At 37.6% G+C, this 27,758-nt stretch overlaps 1 protein-coding gene across 1 annotated transcript in view; it reads right to left on the bottom strand.

Annotated features, from left to right (window-relative positions):
- Positions 1-21,465: 21,465 nt before the first annotated feature.
- NNT (nicotinamide nucleotide transhydrogenase) overlaps positions 21,466-27,758 on the bottom strand; it is a 41,816-nt gene continuing 35,523 nt past the window's right edge. Inside the window, exons 20-22 of the mRNA XM_083884338.1 lie at positions 24,624-24,742; positions 23,775-23,890; positions 21,466-22,560 (exon numbers count right to left, since the gene is read on the bottom strand). Of these exons, the coding sequence (XP_083740464.1) occupies positions 22,411-22,560; positions 23,775-23,890; positions 24,624-24,742 (385 nt within the window). The 3' untranslated portion in view covers positions 21,466-22,410. The remainder of the gene's footprint in view (positions 22,561-23,774; positions 23,891-24,623; positions 24,743-27,758) is intronic.

Raw genomic sequence — 27,758 nt, forward strand, 5'->3', positions numbered from 1 at the left:
GCAAAATTCATGGCTATACATTATTTTTCTTGCTACAGTACTACTGTCATAAGATTTGAGGAATTTTTTTTCACTCTTCCTTCTGGAAGGGATTAAAAGTGGGTAAGGAACTATGTTTTTCAGTAGGATGAGCTACTAGGAAGACACTGTAAATCTGCTGGAGAGATAAATGGAGCTGTCTGTCCACCTGCATTTATGGGAGACTCTACAGGATAATATCCTGGGATGTGTTAGCTCTGCACTATCTACAAAGGAACAGTCCCAGCTCGCAAAATACACTTCCCTGCTAAAGTGCTGTGAACAGATTTATTTTTTTTCTGGGGCATAACAAAAATTTCCTATTTGGTGTTTTTCCAGAGGGTACTGATAAATTGCTCCTCCCCACAAAAGATTTCTATAAGCAAGAGGGAGAGTGTTCCATTCAGCCTTGCTGGATGTTTTCAGCCATATTCACAGAAGGACTGGTACAGTTTGCTGGCCCTGAGGGCAACAGCAATGCACAGTGCACACCACATGCTTCCCCTTCCCTATCCACCCATGAAAACAGGATAGAAGAATCCAAACCAGCTCCTGGGAATAGTTCCTGGAACGTCCCACAGCTGGGTCTCCTCTATGAGTGTACCAGCTGGTTTGCGCCTCAGCCAGGAACTATGAGAGCTGTGTTATTAGAACAGCTATACATCTCATTAATATATCTGTAGCCACTTAGAGCAAGCTTGGACCAAATGAAGGTAAACCAGATCTACTTAAAACCTTGATGCTTACGGTCATAGTGCTGTCCTCAGAGGAAAATAAAAAAATCCCCCTAACCATCCCATAAAAGGCTTTTCTGAGTCTAAAGCAGAATTCCATTTTCCAGTTCATTTTGTTTCTAACAGCAAACAATTTTAAAACTCGAGGGTTTACATTTGCAGAAATGGAAGGTTATTGGCATAATAAATTTTATCACATTAATGCTTATAAACCTTCTTCCATATTGAGTGCAGGTTGCGCACAATTACCAAGTATACATTCTACTGGATATTTTATAAAATCAGTTACTTCAGCAAACATGAATTATCAACATTTGATAGCTGAGAGATAATTTGTAATTGTAAGTGTATGTTCCGTAAAATTCACAGAAATAAGATGTGATTCACTATAGACTACGGATTGACAGCTTAAACAACCTCTTACATTTCAGAAGTCCTGTAACAAACAAATCTACAATTGTCTGGAACTTGAAAACCACACATTATTAATTTGAAACTTGTATGGAAAAGTTAAATTACATGTTAAGTAATATAATTAAACTAAACCCCTGAATTCAGAACTTCTCAGAACAGACCTCAATTTATATTTTTTAAATCATCACACTCTTTAAAACATTATTTATTATTATTAGTGGCATTGTTATTATAAGTGTCAAAAGCCCAATTTATACTACACAAAAAAAAATTTGCACACAATAAATTCGACAAGGAGATTTCATTCAAAATGTTGGATATTCTTATGCTACATAAATTCTTACAGGTGATCAGATCATGCAAGCAGATGCAGAAAATACCAGCATTTTACTGAAAGAATATGCACACACATAAAAAATTTGATTTATCTCCAGGGAATGAACTTCATTTAGGGGTTACAGCAGAAAGCCAGTTGTATGAATTTAAACATTTCAAACTTCAGTTTTTTGCTTTCTAGCAGGTTTTTCACTGACAACATGAGTATGCATTTCAGTTCTACATCCATTCTAAATTTAACTGAATCTCTTTTGAACACCATTTAATTTACTCTACACGTACAGTTCGAAGTTGGAAAGTCAAAGGCAGTTTTTCTACAAGGGCAAAAGTGAAAGGCATCATTTTGCAAGCTGCCCAAACCAGCTACAGGCAGCAAAGGTAAGTAAATATAACGCTGTCCATTGTGCTTTTACCTATAGGATGACACCTATAGCTGTCCAAGGCTGATGAGCATTCAGCTTTAGGAGGGATGTAAAACATTACTGTGGGCTCTCCACCAGCCTGCCAAAGGAATCTGACAGCTGGCCGCTGGGAAGAGATGAGAGCCAGACTGCACGTGCATGTGTCCCAACCAGTGCCATGGCTTCAGAGAAAACCATTCTGGAAGACTGTCCCTAAGAAGTGACTTCATTTAGAAGTTATTGCACACCAGAACATAGGATCCATTTAAGAACATAGGATCCATTTAATGTAAAAAATTGTTTCCTATGTTTTGTTATAATTTTAAGATGATACTGTCATACATTCATTCATGGCAATAGTTTTGCTGAGGAAGGCAGTAATTATGTACAGAAATCTAAGAGCAATTTTGCCTCAGTTTAGAAAATATAAAATTTAGTCATTATTTGGAACTGCTCAGTCCCCAGATACTATGGGCAATACAAGAAAAACCCTCATCATTTCAGAACCCACAATTATTTGCATTCTTACATATTGCATGTATCTATATGTCTACTTTGTCTGTGTTTTGCTGTGCCTTACCAACATCTTCCCACACGGTCTCTGTTCTCTGCAATAAAAGTTAAGTTGTTGGTTTGGGGGGGTTTGTGCTGTGCTCTTTCCAGTAACAGTATAGACAGTCCTCCAGTTTAACAAAATGAGGCTAACCACATCTGAAACAGACAACATCCAAAATGTGAATGAGTTTGTTGCCAGCAATGTTTATTTAATACCTGTGAGCTAAAGATTTTAGTTTCAACCTCTTAGTGTTGTACAATATTCAACCTCAAGACAGGCTTAATCTTTTGCATTGGCTTTGCAAGACAGCTCTTGCCAGTTGTTGCATTTCAGTTCAAAATTAACCCATTTTATTGCATTCTTTCTAACTGCCCTTAAGGGGAGAAATCTTGCAAAAACCATTCTTTCCAGTGATGCATTCTGGTAATACTTGCTTTGCAGAAGTTACATCCAAGCCCTCTATGTCAATATTTCAGGTTTCAACAATAGTCATCATCCTTGCTGATAATAAAATACACACAGTTTTTAGCCGACTGCAAAATGTTCCATAAGAGAAGATGCAGCTCCACAGTCCCCTTCCTCCAGGCAGTTCTGGTTTATATCTACCTGACATTCTTTATTTGCATGCACCCTCTTCCATACATTGTTTAAATACACAGTAAGGTTGCTGCTTCTCTAGCAGTATAATATACAACCTGGAGTAGGTAATCTCAGTCTCAGTTCATTATTCAGTTGAATAATGAATTAGCATAAGGTTTCAGTTCAGCAGCTGAGGAGTCAAGCAGCATATTACAAAGAACTTTTTGTCCTGATTTTATGAAGATTTACAAGTGGAAGAAGAAAAGCACTGTGTTTCTTATGGCTTCATTTTAGGTACCATTTCAAGACTTTGACTGAATACATAGTTCATTCAAAATGGTAAAATTTTACTCAAAGGTTACTTTCAGTTCTATTGCTCCATTTAGGTTTTAACAGGATTTTGGCTTTCTTCCATTGTCAGAAAGTATTGTTTCCAGAAATCATCATTTATTAGAGCAGTAAGTCCTTAAAAAGTACCAAGACAGGCCAAGAGGTGAACACCATCCTTTTTTTTTTTTTTTTTTTAAGTTGTTTGTTTGTTTGTTTGTTTGTTTGTTTAAGTTTTTTTTTTTTTTTTTTTTTTTTGTTTTGTTTTGTTTTGTTTTGTTTTGTTTTAAGTTTTCTTAGGAATAAAGGAAAAGTAATTCAGCCTCTATCATCATGCCCGGATCTGCATTCCTTCCTTAAAAACAGCTCTATTGATCCCTGTGTCATTCCTCCCAAAAGAATGGTTTGGGTGCCTTGGAAGCCCCCTCATTGTGTAACATGTCACAGCATTAGAAGCATGGCAGGGAATAGCTGCACCATTATGCAATGTCAGTCTGTGGATCAAGGCTCCCTTGCCATGACCAGTGCTTCATAGCAGTTTGATCATGTCTCCTGTAGTATCTCTCTCCTGGTAACTAAATATTTTAGAATAGTTTATATTGACTCCAGGGACAGCTGTTGAGGAGAAAATTCTTTATTTCAAGCCAAATATGGAGTTCATGGCTTAGCTCAGGAATTGGACAATACCCAAGAATTTGTTAGGTTTTCTTCCCCCTTGCTCTGAATTGTCCAATATCCCTCCTGCCTTCCCCTCCCCCACAAAGAACCCTCTACAATAAAATTCAAAGCATATCCAGGGTGCTTACTGTATGCTGACATTCCCTTAAAGAGGCAGTTGTCAGCATAGCTTAGGCCTAAATTCTGAATTTAATAATAAAATTTTAAACAAAAATGTAAAGTTAATACAAAATAAAAGGTGATTTTAAACTGCCCCGGCAAAAATAACAGTTCAAATTTTAAGTGTTCCCTAATGTTGTTGCATTTCTAAGAAACATTTTACTCTATAAAAGCTGGTAATTGAAACCAAATAGATTCTTTCTCTAAAGTCTAACATACAGGCCTGCTCTCACTCCACAGGCAGGAAAAGATGCAAGGGAAAAAAAAACTTAAATGAAACATTTTCAGAATTTTCTTTTTTAATGCTTTATATTAATCATACACCATATCAATATCGCTTTTCAATAAGGCACCTACAGTCTAAAAACCTATAGTCCATCAAAAGAAAATACATTCCTTTGTCTTAACAGTGAAGCTACCATTGCTAATGAAAACAATAATATATCTTCCATTTCCACTAGCCAAATGTCTAGCTACTTTTCCTGTGACCAATCATAACAAATACGTCAAGAGTACTAAAACACAGGAAATACTGATCAAATTTTTCTCCAGAAAAAAAAGGAAATATGTTTATACAGTGAAGCATTTCTTACAGGAAATATCTCCATTTGAACTTACTGTATAAAACCTGTGTTGCACATTTAAATTCTGATAATTTTTACCTTCATTTTAAAATTCAGGACAACATAAGAAAGTTACAATTTCCCCAAGGTGTTTGGAAAATGCAGCTTATCAAGATAGTATCAGTCTGCGCAGCTAAAATCAATGAAGATTTTCTGTGAATCACATACAGCACATAAATAATGTCACTGGTCTTTTGTGAGTGACAAGATACATCAGTACCAATAGAAACAGGACTTACTAGCAAGGAAAACCAATATTTTTTTACAAAAAGTAGGGCACTATCAAGAGTAAAAGCAAATCTGTAACTGCTGGCCTCCAAGGCACAGGTGACTCAAACCAAATAATGCTTAATCCTAGTAATATGCAAAGTATTTTGAAGATATGCAATTGGGAATATCTGAGCAGTTATGAGTTTTAAAAAACTTCTTGGGTTTTATTGAGAATTCTTGGCAGAGGCAATATACCTGCAGGGTGTTAGTCCAACAAAACCAGCTTTACTTTGGTCACTCATAATGGTCAGAGACCTCCACCCCACAAAAGGTTTGTGTTACAGATATTTATTTGTGCACAATCAGTACAGACATGGCCAGCAGGAGCAATAAATTTTATTATGGCACTAAACTCTCCAGAGATGGAGATGAACCAGTTCCTCTTTCACAACTCGCATTTGTGCACCCCTTTACTAAAAGTGTGTTCCTGGTATAATTAAAATGCCAATGTGTTGGGGTTAGGATTTTTCCTTTTGTTTCTTTCTCTCAGGGAATTTTGTCCCTTTTGGTGACAAAAAAAGACAATAATGACTGGTACTTCCAAGAGATAAAATATATGTACCCATAAAGGAGCGGGAGGAGTGCACTTGGCTGCTTTTATCTGAGGTGTTTCTCCTGGAAGAGTAGAAATACTGCAAGATTTTGGCTGGGGAAAGTGGTTGGGTGCAGCTCCTGGCTTGCCCTTGCTCTCTCAGCATTTGGGGGAAGCAGCTGCAGTTGCTGTGGGAAGATCTCGCCCCCACTGCGAGGCTCCGTCTGCCACGGCCCTTCTCCTGCCGTGAGGGGAGTTCTGCTCCTGAGAGCGGCCGCCGCACCGGGACCTCATTAACAGAGTCTGTGTGCACTGATCGTCACCCAAACTCACCAAACAGGGGCCCTTCACCATCTGCTGGGGTGCCTCAGGGAAAAATCCTCAGGATTCCCAAGCCCCTTCCCCCTCCAAGGGGGACTCTCTCCTTCAGGAGCCAGGCTGCCGCTGCCCAGCGCTGCGATTTCTTAACCACTGCTGTGCGGTTTTTGCTACACTGTAGCTGCACACTCTCTGCAAGCTGGGAAGCCCTGTGGTGCCTGCCACAGTTGCTGAGCTCCTGCTGCCTCTTGCTGCCCCCAGTGAGCCCACCCGTCCACTCCAGCCTCTGCCCCGAAGTTCCCGCTGCAGTCTGTCTTTGTCACCCAGCCCGCCCGCCATTGCCGCGTGAGGGAGATGCGACTGAGCTCCCACCACAGCGCCCCCTGCAGGCGCGGGGGAATCATCACACCCTCGCTGCCTGGCCAGGAGCCACCAGCGCCCCTGCTGGCTGTGAGAGGAACTGCACCCAAAGGGAAAGGGCTGAAAAAGCGAAGTGACTTCCTTGGGTTTTCTGTTCCTGTTCACTGCTGTTACCATTGTTCCTGTTTGTTTGACTCATTATCCATGCATACATTAGTAAAGAACTCTTATTCCTTCTCCCATATATTTGCCTGAAAGCTCCTTAATTTCAAAGTTATAATAATTCAGAGGGAAGGGGGTCATAATCTCCATTCCAGGGGAGGTTCCCATCTCCCTTGGCAGCTGTATTTCAAACCAAAATACAAGGTTAGTTTGAAATATAATAAGAGTTCGAGGTGGTTTTGAAGTCCATTCTTTAAGGACTTCCTTGGAGACATGTCTTAGTCCTTTGAGGAGGCAGATGTCTCCTCATGGATTACACACTCTACTTCCGGAGCCAGCTCTGAGGGGGAGGTTCTTTTATAGTTATTTGCTGACATTTTGTGTGTCAATTCTGCTTTAAGATAAAGCATCTGTATAACTCTGTTTTGAAAGGAATACAGTTTCACTCAGCCACTGGGGTTAAGTGTCCTGAGAGAATTCCCAGCTGATTAGCATCCCAAAGGCATCACTCAGCCCAGGCTCAAGATTTTATTTAAAGAATTCTCTAGTAGGTAATACCAGATATTTTGTCACAACAAATCTTGGGAGACTTGCTTTATGTGTAATGGCCCTCTTAACACTGATAGAAGGGGACCCAAAGAAAGGAAAAAAATCAAGGGTGTATTTCATGGATCACATAGTTCCACACTTGCTGAGTCTGAGCTTCTAAATCCGTTCTGATCTGCCCTTCTAACACGGATGTGGTAAAACTATTTGCTCTGACAAAATTTGTAGTGCTCCTGTTTAGCAAAGTACTTTTCATAACACCTACAGGTTATCACCTACCAGTGCTTTGGCTTGTATAAGTATGGGGCCATGATAAAAAGGTCACAGCTTACACTTGAAGGAAAAGAAAAACATATAGGTGTTGCTGCAGTTTTCTAAAGTGGAGTCCTGGAAAAATTCATGTAAACTGTGCATAGCTGTAATGTGAAAGGGGACATTTGTTTCTTCAGAAGGAATTACTATGGTGCAAGAATTGTCTTGGCAGATAAACAGAACATATTTGCCCAATGTGTAAATAACTTTTTTTTCCTGTAATCTTCTAGTGAATAAGTAACTTTTTTAAAGGCAAAAACACTCCATCTCTTTAATTTCTGTATAGAGAGACATACCTGTTCCTTAAAAAAAAAAAAAAAAAAAAAAAAAAAAAAAAAAAAAAAAAAAAAAAGGAATTTTGGAATTTTTTAATTCTACCTTTTGACCCCAGTGGTTTTGGCACAAGTTTCAAATGTCAGACCAAAGAGCATTGCTCATGAAAAAAATCCGCTGGCAAAAGTACTTCTCCTATCAGGGTCACATTCTAGAGTTCAAAATGTGGGAAAAATGATAATTTTTCCCCATTTTTCTAAGAGATTATTCACAAAAACCTTTTTTAATTAGAGAAAGCACTACATGTGACTGTCTCTATTGAAATGCATTTGAGTGTCCATTTGCACAGTTTCACTTGCGCAGTTTCACTGGAAGGAATGCCTGCCTTCCACAAACTGTGTGCAAGCAGGTCCTGCCCCACTGCCTGGCACAGGGGGGAATGAAACCTCTCCAAAGCCTTGCAGCTCTATAGACAGAGATTCCTAGTGGCTCAAGCCCCGAGAGGTCTGTGCTCACAGAGGTGCAGTGTGAAATCCAGCGTTACCTGCTGGTCACCTCCCGAGACTGTGCGAATGCTGAGGTGCATCAGTTGTGTTAGCCCCAGGCAGGAGCTCTCAGCTGGGCCTGCCCTCCTGAGCCCACAGTCAAAAAAGTTTTCTGCTGAAAAGGGATTGTTCACACAGGCAGAGCTGATGACAAAATTTGCCTCACCAGAGGGAGAAGGGTGGGAGAAGTGAGTTCTGCTCAGCTGAGTCAAGAAGATACTTTTTTCCTCTAAGTTATGGTCATCTCACCAGTCTGGATCTCTGACAGAGGATGTTCACACTCCATGCAAAGACTTTTTTTCCCAGTTTAATGTTGAGTCTATGAGGACATGGAACTCAAAGCTTTCCTGGGTGTTAGCGTGGAACTTAAATGTACCCACTGTTACAACATGAGTAATTTTGATACTTTTCAGAACTCAACAAAATAATCTCATCTCCTTGCCTGTTTTCTTTGGAAAAATGACTTTTAGTTACAATATTTTGCCTAAACTTTTCTTCTTCCTACTTCTTTTCTGAGTTGCCAGGGGCAGAACTGCTTCATTATTTGCTGTACCAACAAAAACACCACCACCAACAACGAAACCAAAAACCACCCAAAACAAACAACAAAAGACCCACAAAAAACCAAAAACCAAACAAAAAAAATTGGAAGGGGGAAAAAAGACTGTTCTAATTAATAGCCTATCAGGAGCCTAAAGTACACAGATACACATGCTTCAAAAAGATGGAACTAAACAAATATGCTTTTCTTACATTTTTTGACACACAGCAGGTTAGAAGTACTTGGTATTTTCTCATGATTCATATGGAGATCCACCACACACTTTAAAAGAATTAATGAATATATCACCCTGCAGAACACTAATGCATGCATTACTCATTTTTCCTCAGCTTGTTTGAAATGTTTGCATGAAGAGGAACTCAAGTAGGTACTGTTTCATTTCATCACTTACAGTGTCTGTAACCTGACTGTAGTAAAATTTATAGCCCTGGGCTCTAGTAGGACTAAAATACTACTACCCAAAGGATCTGTTGTATTTTTGGTACCATTATATGCATGTCTTTCTGTTAAGATACCAATCTGTGACTTCATAATCTGTATTTAAAGCTAGAAAATGTTTCCTTAAATTATGTTTTCAATATTATGGATCAGACATAAGAGATACTCCATGAAACTTGTAGAAGAGCACCTTTGGAAGCAGCTGATACAAACCAAAACAACCAAGTTGCTTATGTCTACTCACCCATAATTTAAAATTGGTAAACTCCCCAAAATAAAAACCCATAGGACCTATAGGACTGCTAGACAAGTAAATTAATAAAAATCCAGCAAGGTGTCCATCAGTTATCCAGCAAAGCAAGGGAGAAGTGGAAACTTCACAACACACTAACCCTGACACCTTTTTGTTCTTATTCCTGAAATTCCTTATGTGACATAGAAAGCTGCACAGAAAAACTCCAACCAAAACAAAACTTACTTGGAATAGCTTGCTTGTGGTGAAATCCACACTGCTCAGAGGACAAAAGGCAAGTGGAAAAGAGGACATGAAGTCATAATACATGTCACTAACTACTTGCAGTCCCCTGCCTTCCCCAAATGTGAAATGAGACACAAACTGAATACCCATGACAAGCTGTGAATACGGCTCCTTTTGAAGGCAGAGAGGGAGACCTAGCATACGAAAGCCTTCCTCCAAGAGGAGCTGTCATGCAAATAGCTAGCTGTCTCCTTCCCTGTCTGAATTACATCGGGGATATTTGAAATATCATGGTAGAGTTGTTAGAAAAAATAATATGTTAAAGTGTACAACTATAAGCTAAAGGTAGATTTTTTTAACCTTTTTTTCTGTTCCTCACATGTCTGTGATTACAAAAGGTCCCCTCATATTTTTAATTAAAATTCAGTGCCAGAAAGCAGCTTACAAGCTCCTACAGCTCTTGTAATCTGTAGCACAGTCCTTTAGGGCGTCATTTACCAAATTTGACCAATATGTTTAACTGTTGAAACAAAATTACCAAAGGTTTGTATTATACACTGCTTGAATTGTATGTTGTTAAGAGCAAACAAGCTCTGTTGTTTCCATTGGTATCTAATATGATGTTATAATAACCAGACAGAGACAATCTTTGCTGTTGGGAAATTTATACTATTGAAATGTCGTGAAAAACTGGGACTTCAAACTTCACTGTAAATTATTAAGACACAACAGAACTCACGAGACAGCACTCCTCTATAAAAGATGGGATCACTGAAAGATCCTTGGAAAGAGACCATTCCCTAACAAATCATTCTCTAACAACAGTAGAGTTGGTAAGCAGCAGCTACCTTAGACTTGATAATGCAGTGACCCTTACTTGAGTTTTTATGGCAGATGACATCAGATGCAGAAAATACAAATAGGAGGGAAACAATCACGATTTCAGTTTTAAACACTTGTGATATTTGATTACAGTGCTGTAAAAAACCTGAAAGTTGTCCAAAGCAGTAAATAAAGGATATTATATAAATTCAGGATAGCAATTTACTATAAACAGGTAAAAACACAATGAAAACATACAAATACAATTGTATTAAAAATGTGTTCATGTACCTTGCAAAGACACTACCACTTTAGTGTTTATGCACTGCACAATGCATAAGTGAACTTATGCGTAACTTTTAAGGGAATGACAAGTAGGAGGAAATTGTTAGCAGTAATTACTCGTTTCTAGATGGGACCCACACTTGAACTCCCATTCTTCAAGTCAAATGCACGGAATTTTGTAAGATGCAACAACATCTATTTTCATTTTGAACAAGGTTTGGGTAGAAATAAAAATCAGAATTGATTTTTCACTGGGTCATTTTTATTTTTTTTTTTCCCTCTCAGATGATAGGGAACAGTTTTGTTTGAGTGTTTGTTTTTTTATTTCCAAGAATGCAGTAATACTTCAGAACAACTCAGTTCACATGAGAAGAACATTCTCAGTCTGAAGTAATTTGAAGAGGTAGACCTCACCTCACTAAGGACAAAGTATAATTCTACATCTGAAATACGAATAAAATTTTAAGAGCTGGCACATAGCAGAAAGCAGTTGAGTGGCAAATAACATTGACACTACAGACAGTCTGTATTGACATAAACTCATTAACTATGGGATATTATATATATCTAATATATGCATATAACTAATATTATGCATTCTATAACTTTTAGATTATTTTACAGGTCTTCATATTGCATTTCATGAATAAATTTTGAAAATTTTTTTTATGGTTATACAAACATTTTACATGGTTTACATACTTATTAGAAAATCTAGCCAGGAAAAGAAATGATGAGACAATGGGCTCTGGGTGAGGATTACCTGCATGTACATTGACTTATAAGTGAAAGACTTAACACAGTTATCTGGGTCAGTCAGGAAAAGGTCCTTTCTCCTTTTTTATCATTTTTTTGATTGCTGTCAAATAAATGATGCAATTACAGAATCACACAGAATTACAGAATCAGTTAGGCTGGAAAAGACCTTTGAGGTCATTGAGCCCAAGCTATGACCCAACACCACCTTGTCAGCTAAACCACATGGCACTGAATGGCAGCCCAATCTTTCCTTAAACACCTCCAGGGACAGTGACTCCACAACCTCCCTGGACAGCCCATTCCAATGTCTCATCAACCCTTCAGTGACTGAATTCTTCCTGATGTCCAACCTGAGCCTGCCCTGGCATGGTTCAAGACTGTGTTCTCTTGTCCTGTCACTGGCTAACGGGGAGAAGAGACCAACCCCACCTGGCTATGGCCTCCTCCCAGGAGGTGACAGACGGGCTGTACATCCAGGCACAGTTCTGTTTGCATGGCACTTGACAAGATCAAGTGTAACTACATAAACCAATACACAGAAGGAGGTAAATATTTGACTGCTGTTCACATTGCCTGCACATTTTTTTTCCAAGGTGTGAATTTCCTGAGCTAGCTTTTCTGTACTGAATGGTCACTACCTCAAGAACAGAGTATTTCCTCTTGGGCTTTGGTCGTTTCTATCTTTTCTCTCTCTTTTTGTTTTGGTTTTGGGGGGTTTTGTTTGTTTGTTTGCCTTTTCTTTTCCTGTTTTTTGGGTTTTTTTTTAAATTTCTTTTCTAACTTTGATGTATCTTTCTCTACACCCACATTTTCATCTTTAAAGCGAACCTACACACAGATCAAAAGCACTGTGGTGAAAAGCACACTTTTGCTGACTCAACTCATGGGGCAAGTCACTGTTAATGCTACAAAGGGATGGAGACCAGCACTGTAGTGGCAGAATTAGGACCCTCCTGATGGCTGCCTCATGGTTCCACGTTCCAGGAAAAGGCAGCATCCAAACTTAAGACAGGTAGCATAGGCAAAAATCAGCCACAAGCATCTTGCACTCCAAAGTAACAAGGTGTCACTTCAAATTAAGCTCTCTTGATTTCCAGATGAAAAAGCATAAGGCAGAGAAAGAAAAATTCTGCTGCCTGTGCGCACTTAGACACCCATTTGCATGTTCCCAACAGACGCACAAACTATTGTCTCTGCGGCCAATTAACTTCTTAGATGTATTTATGTGGAACAAGTGACATCCAGTGGCCGGTACAGTCAATTACCATTCAGCTCTCAAGCCAGGTGCTCTGGCATCCATATTTTTCTTCTTCCCTTGTTCTGCTGCCTCTCTACTCCAAGTGCCCAAACCAGTTTTTCTGACTGAAAAGAACTTCTTCAAGGCCCTCACTAGAAAAATCATATGGGAGACTGACACAAGGATTAGAGAGGCACAGAGATAGCTCAGATCATGTTTAAATTAGGATTTTGATGTTCAGGTTTGCAGTGTAATTTGATTTCAAAGCTATTTATTTTGAAGCTTGTTTTAATCCTCAAAAAGGCAGAATGAAAATTGATTTCCCAAAGGCAGTCTGATGAAATTTGCTACCTGTGATATTCATCAATTCTCACAGTGCTGCATAGAATACTCTCAAAAAACAGAGCCAAAGAGCTGAATTGAGAAGGCATATTAGAGACTGTGTCTAAAAAAATCCCAGCAAGACTACTCTAGGACTAGGAAATGGAACACAGAAGCCACATTAGGCATTTTTCCTGGATATTCTGTATTCTATTATGGTGTATTTTCATACTTATAAACTATATTCAACCTCATCTTTATGAGGCCAAAAATCAAGCATTTCCATAGTAACTTTCTCAGAAGAGATAAAAGACCAAGGAAATCATCTCATTAATCTGTTTTCCTGAACACTACTCACAACAGTATCACATGGGCAGAATGCATACAACAGAGAAAATGGAGATGGGCAAGTCTTCCACCTGGACACTCTGGAGTGATTCCTGTGACAGTCACAAGCACAAGGCCCAGTCACAGCGTCAGGGACTTAGACCTTGCTGTTGTTCTTACCACCAGAACTCAGCAAAAAATGACACAGCACAGAAAAGCAGGCCAGTCCCTATCAAAGGGCAGCTACTGACCATTTGTGCCATGAAAACTACTACATGTCACTTAGGGACACAGATGAGCATCAAGTTTATGGCTGGATGCCACGATCCAGTCAAGTAATGACAGACTGCTACAAGATATGTAATTCTGTAAGAGACTGAAGTGTTTCAGTTGACTTCAAAGACATATTTAATAAAACGTTCAAATCAAGCACTCTAGTGTGAAAAACACCAAAGGCTAAAAAACACCATACAGTTTTTTAAAAAATTTGCCCTTTTTTCCTATCTTGAAATATCATCTACACTTATTTAACATGCATGAACATACTCTTTTATTTGCTTAAAGGAACATGACTCATTTTTGCTGTGTCAGTAGAAACATGTGCATTCTATTTTAAATTCTTATTTAAAAATTTTCAAGACATTAAGATTTACAATAAGATTAACAAATATTTCTGCTAGAGAAAAAGGAAAACAGCGTTCATTTAAGAATAAATACGAGAAAAAAACTACACCAGATATATTTAGTATCATATTAATGTTCAATAATTTTAGGTCCCACAGCAATAAGAAATTTTATAAAAGCTTGCCTGACATGCCATGGAAAGCAAGTTTTGTAAGAAGAAATAATGTAAAACCCAACAATATAGCTTAGAAAAGGATCAGAATATTTCAACCTAATAACACTTCAAAAGCTAAGGCCATTTCTGACTAGAGGAAGAAAATGAGGGCTGAAAAAATGTGTCTATTCTTTTCCCAGCTACAGCAGTTGCCTAATAAAAGATGTCAACTCTCCCTTTCATTTTTAGTCTGCTATGACAACAGCAGACCACCAAACAATAGCAACAACCAATCCACCAAGAGGTAAAGGTCTTTTTCAGAAGACAATGCCATAGCTGCTCCATTACACATTCTGCACGAGGTTAATTCTCTGTGGTAATGCAAATACAACCCAAGAGATCTAACTGATGTTTCTGGAACAAGCTTTCAAAAAAACCTCTCTAAATATGCAACCAGGCAGCAACACATGTAAAAGTCTTGGATATTTGAGCAAAATGTGTTTGTAGAGATACACATCTGCTGAAACACAGGTTTTGGCAGCATACTGCAACACACATGCAGAGCATTCTACCCCCACTTTTTAGACTTCAACAGTATTTATTTCCACAGGATTTTAATAAATCCTGTATATTTATTAATATACAAAGGCTACTGTAGGCAAAACATTAGCCTTTAAAGATCTTCTTTTTTTGTGGGAACTCATGTTCCACACCCTGAACACTTAATTAGTGGTTGGGGTGACAAAGATTGTAAGTCCCCTCGTAAAGTAGTGCCACCATCACAGGGCAGACCTGAGGCAAACTGGGACTCGCCTGGTCAGCATATCAAACCTGCCCTGGGGCAGAAAGGTCTGTTACTAAGGGCCTTTCTTTTCCACCATCCCTTGTTTTGGGATCTTGAAAACATTCCCTACACAGCAAATACAATCCTGTAAGGGGATAATGGTTTATCTATTCATTAATCAGAAAACATAAATGTCATATGCGAACATCCAAATAGCTCAACATTTCAACATTTCCATTCCTTAATTTCTTAAATGTCTTTTTTCTTTTTTTTTTTCTTGAAAGTTGGAAAGTTTGTGAATACTGTAATAAATCACAAGTAATTCCTATAAGGAATAAAGAAATTTCTGGATACAGCATCAAATTCAGGCTAGATAAAATATCTTTCTTGTTTTGTAGAAACTATTATAAAAACACCAAAATTTTTTTGGGAAAAAAGATGCTTTAGATACCCGAGTCCTCTTTGTCTCTGTTCCTTTTCTACTATATTTGTATTGAACACAGTTTAATTGCTTGCAAAGCATGGTAATTCTTTCTCGTGTTTTTGTTCCTACAAACTGTGGCCACCTCCTCCAACACAAAATGCAGACAATTAAGAAAATAACCAAAACTAATTTTCACCCACAAAATGAATGCATTAAAATTTTTACTGCAAGATGATCAGAGTAATTCCCAAGGCAACTATAACTAGTCTTTAAAGTAAAAGCCATGAAGGAAGCAATCTTTGGAGCTAGGTAGTAAAAGCAAGTTGATTCTAACTCTGCTTGGAAATGGAAAAATATTAATGAATTTAAACTCTGGCAGGATGTTTTGGTATTTCCTGCAAAGAACATAAGTCTTCAGGTGTGGTAAACCTAATGTCAAACTGATCAAAACCTGAGCTACTTCCCTGTCCTAACTTCATAATATATTAGGTAAGTCTGGATGAGAGTCAAATCAGTATATTTTGAAGATCGGATAAAAAAGATATTGGTTGAAAACTAAGGATCAAATACTAACTTTTGCACCTCATCGGCATGGGATCTTTTGAGGAAAGAAAAGGCATTGTCTGCAGGAACAATTCTAACAAAATATCCTCTCAAATGCACGTCTTTCACATACTAGAACTTACTCCTAAATTAAAGAGACAAGTATGCTAAAAAGCTTTTACAGCTATTTGGAGTGAGAAGTTACCTTATCCACGGAAGCATGTGCTACAGGTTTATTAAGTTCAAAGGGTAGAATACCACCTTACAAACACAAGAGCAGCATGGGACCAGTCTGTAGACTATATGTTTTCCAGGTTCTGGCTGGCAAAAGATGCAGCTTTCTTCTTTCTCTTTTTAAGAGCTGACAATTTTGAAAACAATTATTTTGAGAAGAATGCATGCACAGAAACAATGTGTTGCTAAGGCTACCACTTGCTTTATTTAAAAAATGGTTGCTGTTGGTAAGCCATTGTACATTTTCTGAGATGGAAGGATATCACACCCCTCCAAACACTGAGATTTAACTGTTCAGCCCAAAGCCACAGAACTGGTCCCTGAATAGAGTGAAAGAGAATTGACTGTTACAAAAGTAAAAATCAACCCCTCTTGAAAATTTTCCTATTTCTCATGTCATCAGCAAAAGACAAAATTTCAGATGTCTCCTTATTCAGAGGAATGCACTGCAATTCATTAGGGAGATTAATCCAACATATCTGCAGGATAACCCAAGCAAGCCTTTCTATGTGTAGTGTTACACTGTTTATTACACTAAAGTTTTCAAACTGTATTTTGGTCTTCAGTCATCTCAACTTCATCTCAACTTTGTTTTACTTAAAACTTGTAATAAAATTAATTTTAACAAACCTGAGGAATTGCAATGTATGTCTAACATGAAGACTGTGTAGTCCTAAAGTAACACAATACAGTAGGGCATGTTTCCACATTAAAACTGAAGCTTCTCACTCCTATCATCTCCCATCCAGGCTGTATTTATTTTATTCAGATCTGTAATGAACGTAAGGGGCTTACCTGTGCCAGTCCCTCACCACCCTCACTGTGAAGACAAATGAGCACCAGGCAAGTAACATTTTACAACCACAACACACCAGCTGGTCCAGCAGAAATGGGAAGCTCCCTCTCTTTCCTAAACCTGGCAGCAGAGTTAGAAATACAGGGCAGTAAGATGGGGCTACTGTAGCATTTCCTGTAAGATCAACTCCATAAAAAACTTGCAAAGATGACTAGTTCCCAAGGTGAACAACAGAAACTAGATGCCTCAGACAGAGTTAGCATTTAAGTACCAAATCTCGTGATAATGTCTCACAAAACACAAAATGGAATGAGTAGGTAAAAAGGCAACAGATGCTACATCATCCTGCAGAAAAAAAATGTGATTCTGAGGTCTACAGCCAAAGTTCAGCAGCTCTGTGGATCAGCTTAGCCATTTCCACTGATCAAATTAACCAGGTATAAAGTGTGGCTTATGATATTTCTGAAAATTTTAAAAAATAAGTCAGTGTTGCATCAGCAATATGACATGAAAATTATAGCAATACATAGCACATTGCATTTTACTTTTTTCAGGTTTCAAAACTCAGATATAATTCAATCACATCAAATTATACGGTTCACTAAACTAGCATTCAATGGCTATTTTGGGGGACAAAATGCTAATGAAAAATAAGAATTGTTGATGTTGATTAGAGACTTCCTGTATTATGTCTGTACATCAACAAATCCAGCAAAAAACTCTTGAAAACTGAAGTTCATTGTTTCATGGTCCATAACAAAAATGAGCTTCTGAGAATGTAAAATCAGAAAATTAAATGGCTTTTCTTACCCACATCTGTAATATTTTAATAGGAGGAATAGGCAACTGCTACTTATTACTGCATGAGACAGCTTTAACATCTGCTTGAGCTTTTTATATTCATTAGCTGTTAGTTTCCATTCTGCTAGGGACTTTTTTTTTTAAATCATGGGTTAGACTGACCATGCAATAGAATAACTTAATTTCATGCTGTGCTAGAGTTCAACCTCAATATTCTTTCAGAAGACACTTCTTTGTAAGTGTGAAGCCCCTTCAGTCCTTCTGTCCTCCAGTTCCTTTGTTGCTTCCTTTAATAGGGAAATGGTTGGATAATAACTAGTTTTATGGGGGTTTTGTCAACAATGGACAGGAAAAAATGGTCAGGACAGACAGGACCTTTTCACAGTATCATGTCTAATTGCAAAACATCAGACTTGGTAAATGTCATCCTTGGCACATCTAACAGAACTGCATCATGTATAACCTTATTTTAAAGCCATACTTACATGTGAGGCAAAGGGCTGACTTTACAGCATGACTCCTTTAATTCTCTGACATGCAAATCCTTTTCTCCCTTTTCTGGCCCATTTTGACCCTATTATTTAAAAAAGTAACAGACATATTTTGTACCTTGTTTACATAATAGTCTAAAGCTAGTTGTAGTTGGTAAATAAGGTTTAATAGCTATTTTCTGTATTCTTTTCCAATTAAAACTGTTTTGCAGAAGTACAGTATACAGAGTTCAAAAAAGTGGCAAGAGGTGTGAATTTAAAAATTAATAATGTAGAATTTACACAGCCATTTCTCTAGTAAGTGAGTAAAAATGGGCTAATGAGTAAATGGTAAATGAGTAAAAAATTAACAAGTAATTTATATATGCTGTGCAGAAAATAGGACTCTGAAGTGTCAGGTTTCGAAGTGATGTAGAGGCCTACATCCAGCCCTGGAGTGTATGAGGTAAAACAAAACTGATGAACTGTCATTAAAGTAAGAACACAAAACTATCTCTTGCCTATGTTCAACTGAAGAATATGATCCCACTCATTCTCAGGGAAAATCTGTCTCCAGGCAAAAATGAAAAAAGAGAAAGCAGAATAATTGTTTCTTCTAACACTTCTTCCTCATTACTGTCTTCCCATTAGCTAACATTCCTCGCTATCTTTGCAACTGGAGAAACCGCTCTTTCCTTAGAAGTCATCAGGCTGATCACCCTGATATAAGGGCTATAAATTAGTCCCTTAATTTATCAAGTAATACCTTTAATTAGTATTTTAGGATTGGTTCCACTGCTGCAAAACATCACCTTTTTAGAACTTGGAGCTTGAAATATTATGAAATCCATTTATGGAAACATCTAAGTATGTATCTCCTTCTCAGGAAGAGCCATGTACCACAACAGCCTAAGACTTCAATGCAATATATCCTCTGGACAGCTGCAGAGCAGTTGAATTATGCAAGCTATTACCATTTGTAATTTGTTTATTAATCATATTGATGGAACAATACTCATTGCAAGTCTTATGAAATGAGTATTTGAACTGCACTTCTTAGGTACCAAACAGAGGACTCAGACCTCCTACCACACAAATCCCCTTCTGTAAAGTTTTCCTGGAGAATTTGAAACTTTACACAAAAGCTCACATGTGCCGGTGCTGCAACACACTCTTGATCTGGTGCATTTCTTTGAATTGAAATGTTAAGTTAACCTACTACAAATAACTGAGCCTTATAATGGAAGACACTGAAATACATCCCCTTATTTTCTCTTATGTGCTTCAGATTTGGAAGACTACCTCAGCAGCTACTTTGGCACTCTAGAAACAAACCTAGCAAACAAGGCCCTCTGTGCTGAGGTTATGAAATCCATTCCTATTTGTTTGAGGGTGTTTACTATGGATAACCTCCAGTCTAAGTCCTACAGACTAAATGTTCCTTCATGGTGCTAATATATCTTCTAGCTTGGTTTCAAAAAAATCCAGGTTTGTGTGCTCCAAGAGTGCCCTGCAACAGAACCCAAAATGTAGCAAGTGGATAAAACTCCAAATGCCGAGGTTTTATTCAAATTTAAAAGCAGAAGCAGGTTCAGTCCCCAGTTTCTCTATTTGAATGGACCAGAATTACGTGCTTGCTGCATGAAACCAATATAGGGGGATACATGACTCATTAGATTGGAATTTCAGAAACCACATCATAGACTAAAGCAAGAATCTGAGAGATTGATAGATCATGTAACAGAAACCTTGTCATTTTGTAAACAGTAAAATTTCCCTATTTACAAAATTATTCAAAGAAAATTTGACAGCACAAAAAATTTTGTACTTCTCAGTACAGAAAGTAAGAAGTGTGTTTCTTAGAAATACTATATTTTATAAATTTAACTTCTAATCTAAATAAGTCTCTGGCTCAAGAAGAGTGGAAAAATGATGAAAGATAGTTGGGCTTCAGTTCTGTTTTCAGTCCATCTTCCCCCACGCATCCCCTCCTTTTCAGCTGCCTCTGATGTTCAATGTGGCTTGTCTGAGATAAGAACAGCAGGTGGGTATTGCAGAGGGGACTGGATGCTTGCACAATTAATGCATTCCAGAGATGGGGGAGCACATCAGCCAGCAAAAGTGTATGAAATGCTGCTGGAGACTCGCACAACTGGGCAAACTGGTCTCCTGCGGTTGCAGGCAATTCCAGTAAAGGAAATTCTAATTTCAGTTGAAAAGGAAAATCTAATTACAATTTTTTTAAAAAATCATTTGTTCCCAACTGGAAGAATTGAACACTGTAACAACAGGGAGGCTGACATATCCACCAAGAAGTTCAGATTAAAATCTGTACCGATCCAATCAAATTGGATCTGTTTTCAGCAGGGAACTGGGTCAAATTAGTGAATCTTTCCAAACTAATTTTCTCTCTAACTTTAGTGATGTAACAATTTGTATTAAAAGAATTTTTTTTTTTTTTTTTTAAGAAAAGGAAAAAGAAAAACCACAGCAAAAATTGAAGTTGTCTCAGTGAGTTATGGACACAGGCTGCAAACTGCAAAAACTTCACAGCTAAACAGATGAATGTACTGCATACTCTCATTCTTGCTGCACTGCTTTGCCATAACTTGATCAGATTTCCAAGGCCTGCTTGAGTCAGGCTAGAGTAAACACCTCTTGGGTGATAATAAGAATGATTGAGAGAGGATAGAGAGGGGAAAACCTTCACAGCACTAGCCAGATCCACAGGAGAGAAGCTAGATCTTTACCCTCTGTCACACTACAAGCCCAGGGGCCCTGTGCACCTGCTTTCCTCTTTCTACAAGAGGAAAGACAGATTACTTCATGAGCCAATGCCAGGCTGCAGCCTCTGGAAGAGACCTCCAGTCTGGGCTTCACTAAAGCTTGAGTTTGAGTGAACGAAATGTCAGATGGCTAAAATTATTCACTTATCATTCATTTTGAAGGTAGAAACTGAAATCATCACAACAATCAACTCAAAAGTCTTGCAGAACTGAAAAACAACTGAAGCAAACTACATGGTACCTGGCTCAAAGCGATAGGATTCATCTCATACCTCAGCCACTGGGAAATTAACTACTTGCACCAGGCAGTTATTCTAGCTTTTTTTTCTCTCTTCTTTTAATCTCAAAAAAGCAATGTATCTTGTTAAATCACTCTCAGTTGTCAAACCCTCTTCATTTACTAGAAAAGCTAAGTGAAGTTGCTACGGTCAGGTGACAGTCATACCTAGAATGAAAAAATGTAAAGAACCAATGCAATTTAAAAAGAAAAAAGAAAAAGAATATTTTATTATGATTTCCATTCACTACAGCCTTAAATCTCAACATCCTTTGGTGGCAGCTTGATTCTCTTAACTTTCAAAAGTAATCTTGGACTAGTTACCTACTCAGGAAAAACAACAGGAGAAAACAAAGACAGTAATAACAGAGAAAAATAACTGACTTTTTATTAGCACTTCAACAGTTATCTAGTGTTTCATGGTAAAGCACATGTTAATGAGAATCCTAGTACTACTGATCCAAAGAAACAGAATGGGGTTTTTATCTGAATACAAATAAAAAAGTGTTCCCCCTCCCCTGTTTCCTTAAAGTAACTTTCCTAAAGTGTTCCTGATTCACAGCATACATACAATCCCCAAAAGAAAAAGAACATTATGCTTAGATCTCAAATTATGTAAGTATCTGTTTCAGAGAATGTCCTGAGTTCGAAGGGACATGCAAAGATTTGCTTCTGCTGGCATCTGTTTGAAATTTATTTTTAAGTTTCGATTAAATCAACAGTTGAACTGTCCATACCAGCCAAAAAACAGCTTTGATGATAAGACCGAATACAGTTTTGGCACAGTATTTTTTAGTGAATTTCCATGACAGAAGTACAGACAGTAAGGAGGAGGAAGTCAGTAACTACTTAAAGATGGCCATGAGTTACTAGTTCCCTCTTGTAACAGCACAACATTGATCTTAAAAAGAACATTTTCATTCTCTTTTGCATTGTCTCATTGGAGATTTAGTTTGAAGGGCTAATCTGCCCATGTTTTTATAAAAGTCTATATCCCCTGATTGAACTACATCTCCTAGGAGTCAATGCAGTCTTCTCCAAAAGCCAGCTGCCTTATGAGAGTGAGAGATTCTTCTACCTCTTATGTTCTGTGACCTCTGTGACAAACCTTTAGTTGGAAATATGAGCAGAATACAAATCAGTATTTAGCTTTGGTATGATTCCCTGACTTTGGCCTGCAGGGCATCACAGGTCTTCTTAGCATCTCCCAACAACATGGCAGTATTGGGCTTGTAGAAGATGGGATTGTCCACTGCTGCATAACCAACTCCCAGAGATCTCTTCATTACAATAACCTGCACATAAAGAGTTCATGTTTGAAACAGCAAAGCACAGCCATCACTCTTCCTCAAACAAAGGCAACACAAAACCAACCTCCACAAATAAAAAAAGAGAAACCTCTGACCAAAACAGGATGCTGACTGCTATGAAATAGTATTTCAAATTTTAATATAGCAGATAAATTGATATCCAGATCAATTTCAGAAACATTTTGTTGTCAAAAACAATGTTATATTTCAGATTAAGAGACTGTGGACATGAATTTCCTTTATTCCATGTGATAAAGTCAAAGCAAGATGTTGACTGATGAGCACAACATTAAAGGGTTTTGAGACTTTAATTTTGAAGTGCTCGATTCCCTGATAGCAAGAAAATTCAGATAAGTGTCCACATAAATACTTCATGAAACAGTCTCTTTACTATTGATCTGTATTACTTCATACATGGGACATTAAAAAAAAAAATCAGCCAGTTTTAGCTATTAAGTGTCAAATTAGTTAACCATATCACTTTCAGCAGAGAAACTGAGAAGTTTTACGTTAATTGTCTTTGCGTTTATTTATCAAATTGCAATATATACCCACACACTGCTGATAAATATATATGCCTGTGACTGAGTACTTGAATGGATAACCTTCAGAACAATTGCATTCAGAACAAGGTATCAAAGATTTTAGGCCAAAGAAACACAAGTATATGTACTTTAGACCAGAGCAAAACTGTTAAGGTAACTAAACTGTTGGTTTAACTTGGACAGTCTAAGTGCTCTACTTGACTCAGCAATGCATTGTTTTGGGGTTTTTTTGGGTAGGGATATTTGTTGGGTTTTATTTATTATTTTTTATTTTATTTAAGCATATTATTCATTCTTGTATTTCCACCTCAGAATTAAAGTTGTCAACTACAAACTTTACAAAACAGGTATTTTTACAGAAATGTTTCAGGGCTACAGATGTAGCAGACCACCATTTATTCTAATCATATTCTAGTAGAGGCACACTAATTCATCTTTTCTATTGCAGTAATCATTAGTCTCACTGAAGTACTTGATGATGATTATAAAATCATGAACAGTGCGTCGCACTTGCAAAGCACTGACCTTTTTGTTGGACAACTTGGAGAAAAGCTTCTTGTGGAAACCAGAACAGTAGAAGTTTCTTGTTGGCTTATCCTATAAAATATGTTTTAAAAGCTTGCTAAAACTAGGTGATAACTCTGTTAATCTCACCTGTTTGGACTTCCAGACCTCAAGAACTGGCATTCCAGCTATGATAGAATTTGGGTCTTCCTGAGCTGCTGAATTAACTGTATCGTTTGCACCAATTACAAGGACCAAGTCAGTTTCTGCAGCAAGACAAAGAAAACAACACTGATGAAAAATTATCTGAAATCAGAACACAGAGGCTGATGGAACATTCTAGGCAGAAGAACCCCTAATGCTTAAGCGCATGCATGCAAGTATTTTACAAACTTCTCAGGCAAATTATATGTGAGAGTTCAAATATGCTGCCAGCTAACTCTAACAAACTGCACATATCCACAACCCAATTCCAAGGGACTCATTAGACCACCGTGACAGACAAGTTAAATCCTTTTCATATTTAAATATGGTTGAATACACACATAGCATCATCACTTTCAAATTTTTTTTGTGCCTGGCTTTTCTTTTGAATATTCTTCTGAAAAACCTTTTACCAGCAACCTGCCTTTTAAATAAAGATATAAGGAAGCAAGAAGTTGCCAGTATAGTGCTGTACAGGTTTGCAGCACATGACAGGGTTCAAGTCCACTACAATACCTGACCTAAAGAAGTAACAATAATTTTCCTCTGCGGGGATGAGGCTGTAACAGAGATAATAAAGATACTGCATGGCCATTTACTTCACAGCTACAAGCAATTAGAACAAAAGCTCCCCCTACTCACCCCCCAACCTGAAAAAAAAATCTCTAGTCCTCTACAAAGAGAAACTGAATGGCTTGACTTCTTGACTTTCTATTGTTAAAACCCCTGTGCAGTGCAAAAATAGAATCAAATAAATCATCCAATCTACTGAAAACTTATAGCTCATGTGCTAACCTGGGAAGTCTTCATTGATTTCATCCATTTCCAGTACAATATCATAGGGAACACCAGCCTCTGCTAGCAGTACATTCAGCTGACCAGGCATACGGCCAGCCACAGGGTGAATTCCAAACCTAAAAGGGAAAAAGCATGATTAATAAGTTTGGGCCACTGTGTTTTATACATTAAAATTGTCACCTGTGACTTACAAGGCTGAGAAGGTCTTAAGTATAAGCACAAATGGTAATTAATGAAACTTGTTAAAATTTAACAGTTCACTTTCCAAGCAGTACCATATTTCAAACCTTGTGACAGATTCTTTTGGGCTTTTACAAATGAACCTTTTAACTCCAAAACTACCACCCACATTAGTATGTTTTTCAGGTCACTTACACCACTGAAAACAGCACAGTCTAAATAAAATCACCATGAAAAAGGCAAGAGAACATGCTTTCTGAAGCAAAACCACTCCTAAACCTAGAGATGCCCTTGGAAAAGGACTTTATTGACAGGTATGTCTAGAGTATGTACAAGAAACTTTTGTATCAGCACTTTCAATCCAACAGGAAAATTAACAGGGAATCTACTTTAAGCATGAGACAATGCCTTGCTGAACAAGGTTAATATGCCACTTTCTTCTCAGAATTGATCTCAGGAGGAAACAAGAGGGGACAAAAAAGGATGGGGAGTGAAAAAGTGGAGAGCTAAAAAACTCTTAACAGTTTAAGTATAAACATTTCATTAAATGTTTTCAAAAAACGATTTAGAGAAAATACACTGCTTATGAGTCACTAAAACTTCAGACAGAGTGATAGGGTGGCGCCTGGAGTGCTCAGGCACATATACAGTTCCCTAAGAGTAAAAACCTGAAAAAGCCAAGATGGAGATAGTAAACTGGTTTAGCTGCAAGCACCAAAGGTGTATTTGGTTAGAAGCAAATCTCTTTCCTGTTGGTACTCTTCTGATCATCTACAGGCCCTTACAAGCAAGGCATATCCATGTCTATTGTCCTGTGCCCTTTCTGTCTTTCCATCTCCAGAGCTATCACCAGATGGAATCCTGACTCATACATGCCAGAAGTGCCTCAGATTAATATTGTATGGGGCTGAAGATGTTTAATTCAGAAGCCTACAATTACTTTGGAAGGGAAGGGAAATAATCAAGAAAAAGCTTGGATTTTTGAATTCTTGGATTTTGAAGACAAATTTTTGAACAGAAATCCAAGCAACTTGGGAATTAAATGAAAGTAATTCAGAATTCTTCAGAAATGAGAGAAATATTAATAAATCAACTTGCCATGACAGATGGATTGTCATATACTTCTATTTTCATCACCTCTGTGATGGGAGTGGATAACACAACACTGATGGACCACAAGTCACAGTCCAATCAACACAGATCACTTGTAAATTAAAGACTGTACAAATACATCCTTAAATGGGCAACTGAGCACTCCATCATCAAGGCAACATTAATACAATAAAAAATGGGACAATTGGAACTCCAGCAACAAAATTAATGACATATGATTAATCCACATAACACTAGATACACTACAACTTTAAGCTCTAGGTCAAACAGTAGGATAAAAGCTACATTTAAAAGGAATGCTTTTAAAGAAGAACAGGAATATTGTACTCAGCTAGTAAACATTTGGGACCCTTTTGCAAAGGCCAATACCTAGAATCAGAAGGAGAGCAAATATACAGCACAAATTACTAACAGCTTATGTTTCACACCACTCACTCAGTAACACAAGCCATGTGTAGTGCTGCAGATAGATCTTAAGTATACCAAATTTGATCACTAACAGTACAGTAGGAGAACTCTTATTCTGAAGTACCCTTGAGAAAACTCATCACTTCTCTGGCAGTGAAAATAGATTTTCCAACAAAATTCTCTTTTGTGTCTAATAAAATTATTTGAGTGCCTTTGTGACCAAAGCTGCTTTGGCAATACACAAAACAAAATACTCGTGAGGTTTCTATTAAGTACTATATACACATACAATCTTATTTCAAGGGCTGGAAAGCCAAAATTTAAGCTGCCAAGAGAATGAATTTCACCTTTGACTTCGCCATTCTTGGCAATAGGAAAGGAAAGAAGAAAAGAAAGACACAAATTATCTTCATACAGGAAGAGTTATGGCACGAACCATCAGTAGTTTGAGATTTCTGACAGACTCTGCTTGAAACCACATACTGTGTATTCACAAAGTTTGAGAAAGCTGCTCATACAAAAGCTTTTTTGGACAAATATTGAAGTGACTCCCAAAAGTCTGCTTGTAAGAGTCTGTTAACCAAATATGACAGTAGCTTGCCAGTACTACTCAAAATGGGATGTGCAAGAACATCCAAAAGAACACTTAAAAATTATAGCTTCTCTACGGCTCTCATTATGTCACAAGGTAATATTTACACAACCCTGGAGTGAAATCAGCCTGCCCAGTAGAAAGCAGGATTCAGAATTCAGGTAACCATGTAAAATAGATACCAAAAATCCTTGATGGCTCATAACACGTCAAACAAAAGCAGCAATCTTTTGCCTCCAACTCACAAGAGCAGCAGTTCTCCAAAGCTATGTGCATTTCAGCAAGAACATTTTGTTACATATGTGGTCTCAGATTTTTATAACATGAACATCATTCATATTCAAAAATTTAACACAGAAATTATTTTAAAAGAGAAACATGTTTTATGGGAAAAAATGGTTTCAAGTGAAACATTGCAAAGTTTTTTTGATATTCCTTTGCCATCAGTGATGCAGGAGCTCCCTTAGGTTGGTTGGTTTGTTTATAAATCAAGAAGAAATCTTAAATCACAACACAAAGTCACAATCATTTGTGTATGACTTGAAACATTATTCTGGTGTTTCACTGAAACACAGAATTGAACAAGAATTTTTTCTTTGACCCTGACAGCATAAAGTGGGGCCTGCTTACCACCAACAATTGTCAAATACTGAAGTAAGTGTATACCACTTTGCTACTCACACTTCATAGGTAAACAGCTTGAGGCAAGGATATTCAACTTTTTAAACCAGCCTGTACTGGATATCTTTTAGTTTTATAAAGGCAACACAGCACAGAAGTTTACATTTTGAACTTTTTCAAATAATTCAAAAAGTTTGAAGCATTTTATTTTAAATTTA

Source organism: Zosterops lateralis (genome assembly GCF_965231275.1).
Source record: "Zosterops lateralis genome assembly, chromosome: Z".
Taxonomy (NCBI): Eukaryota; Metazoa; Chordata; class Aves; order Passeriformes; family Zosteropidae; genus Zosterops; species Zosterops lateralis.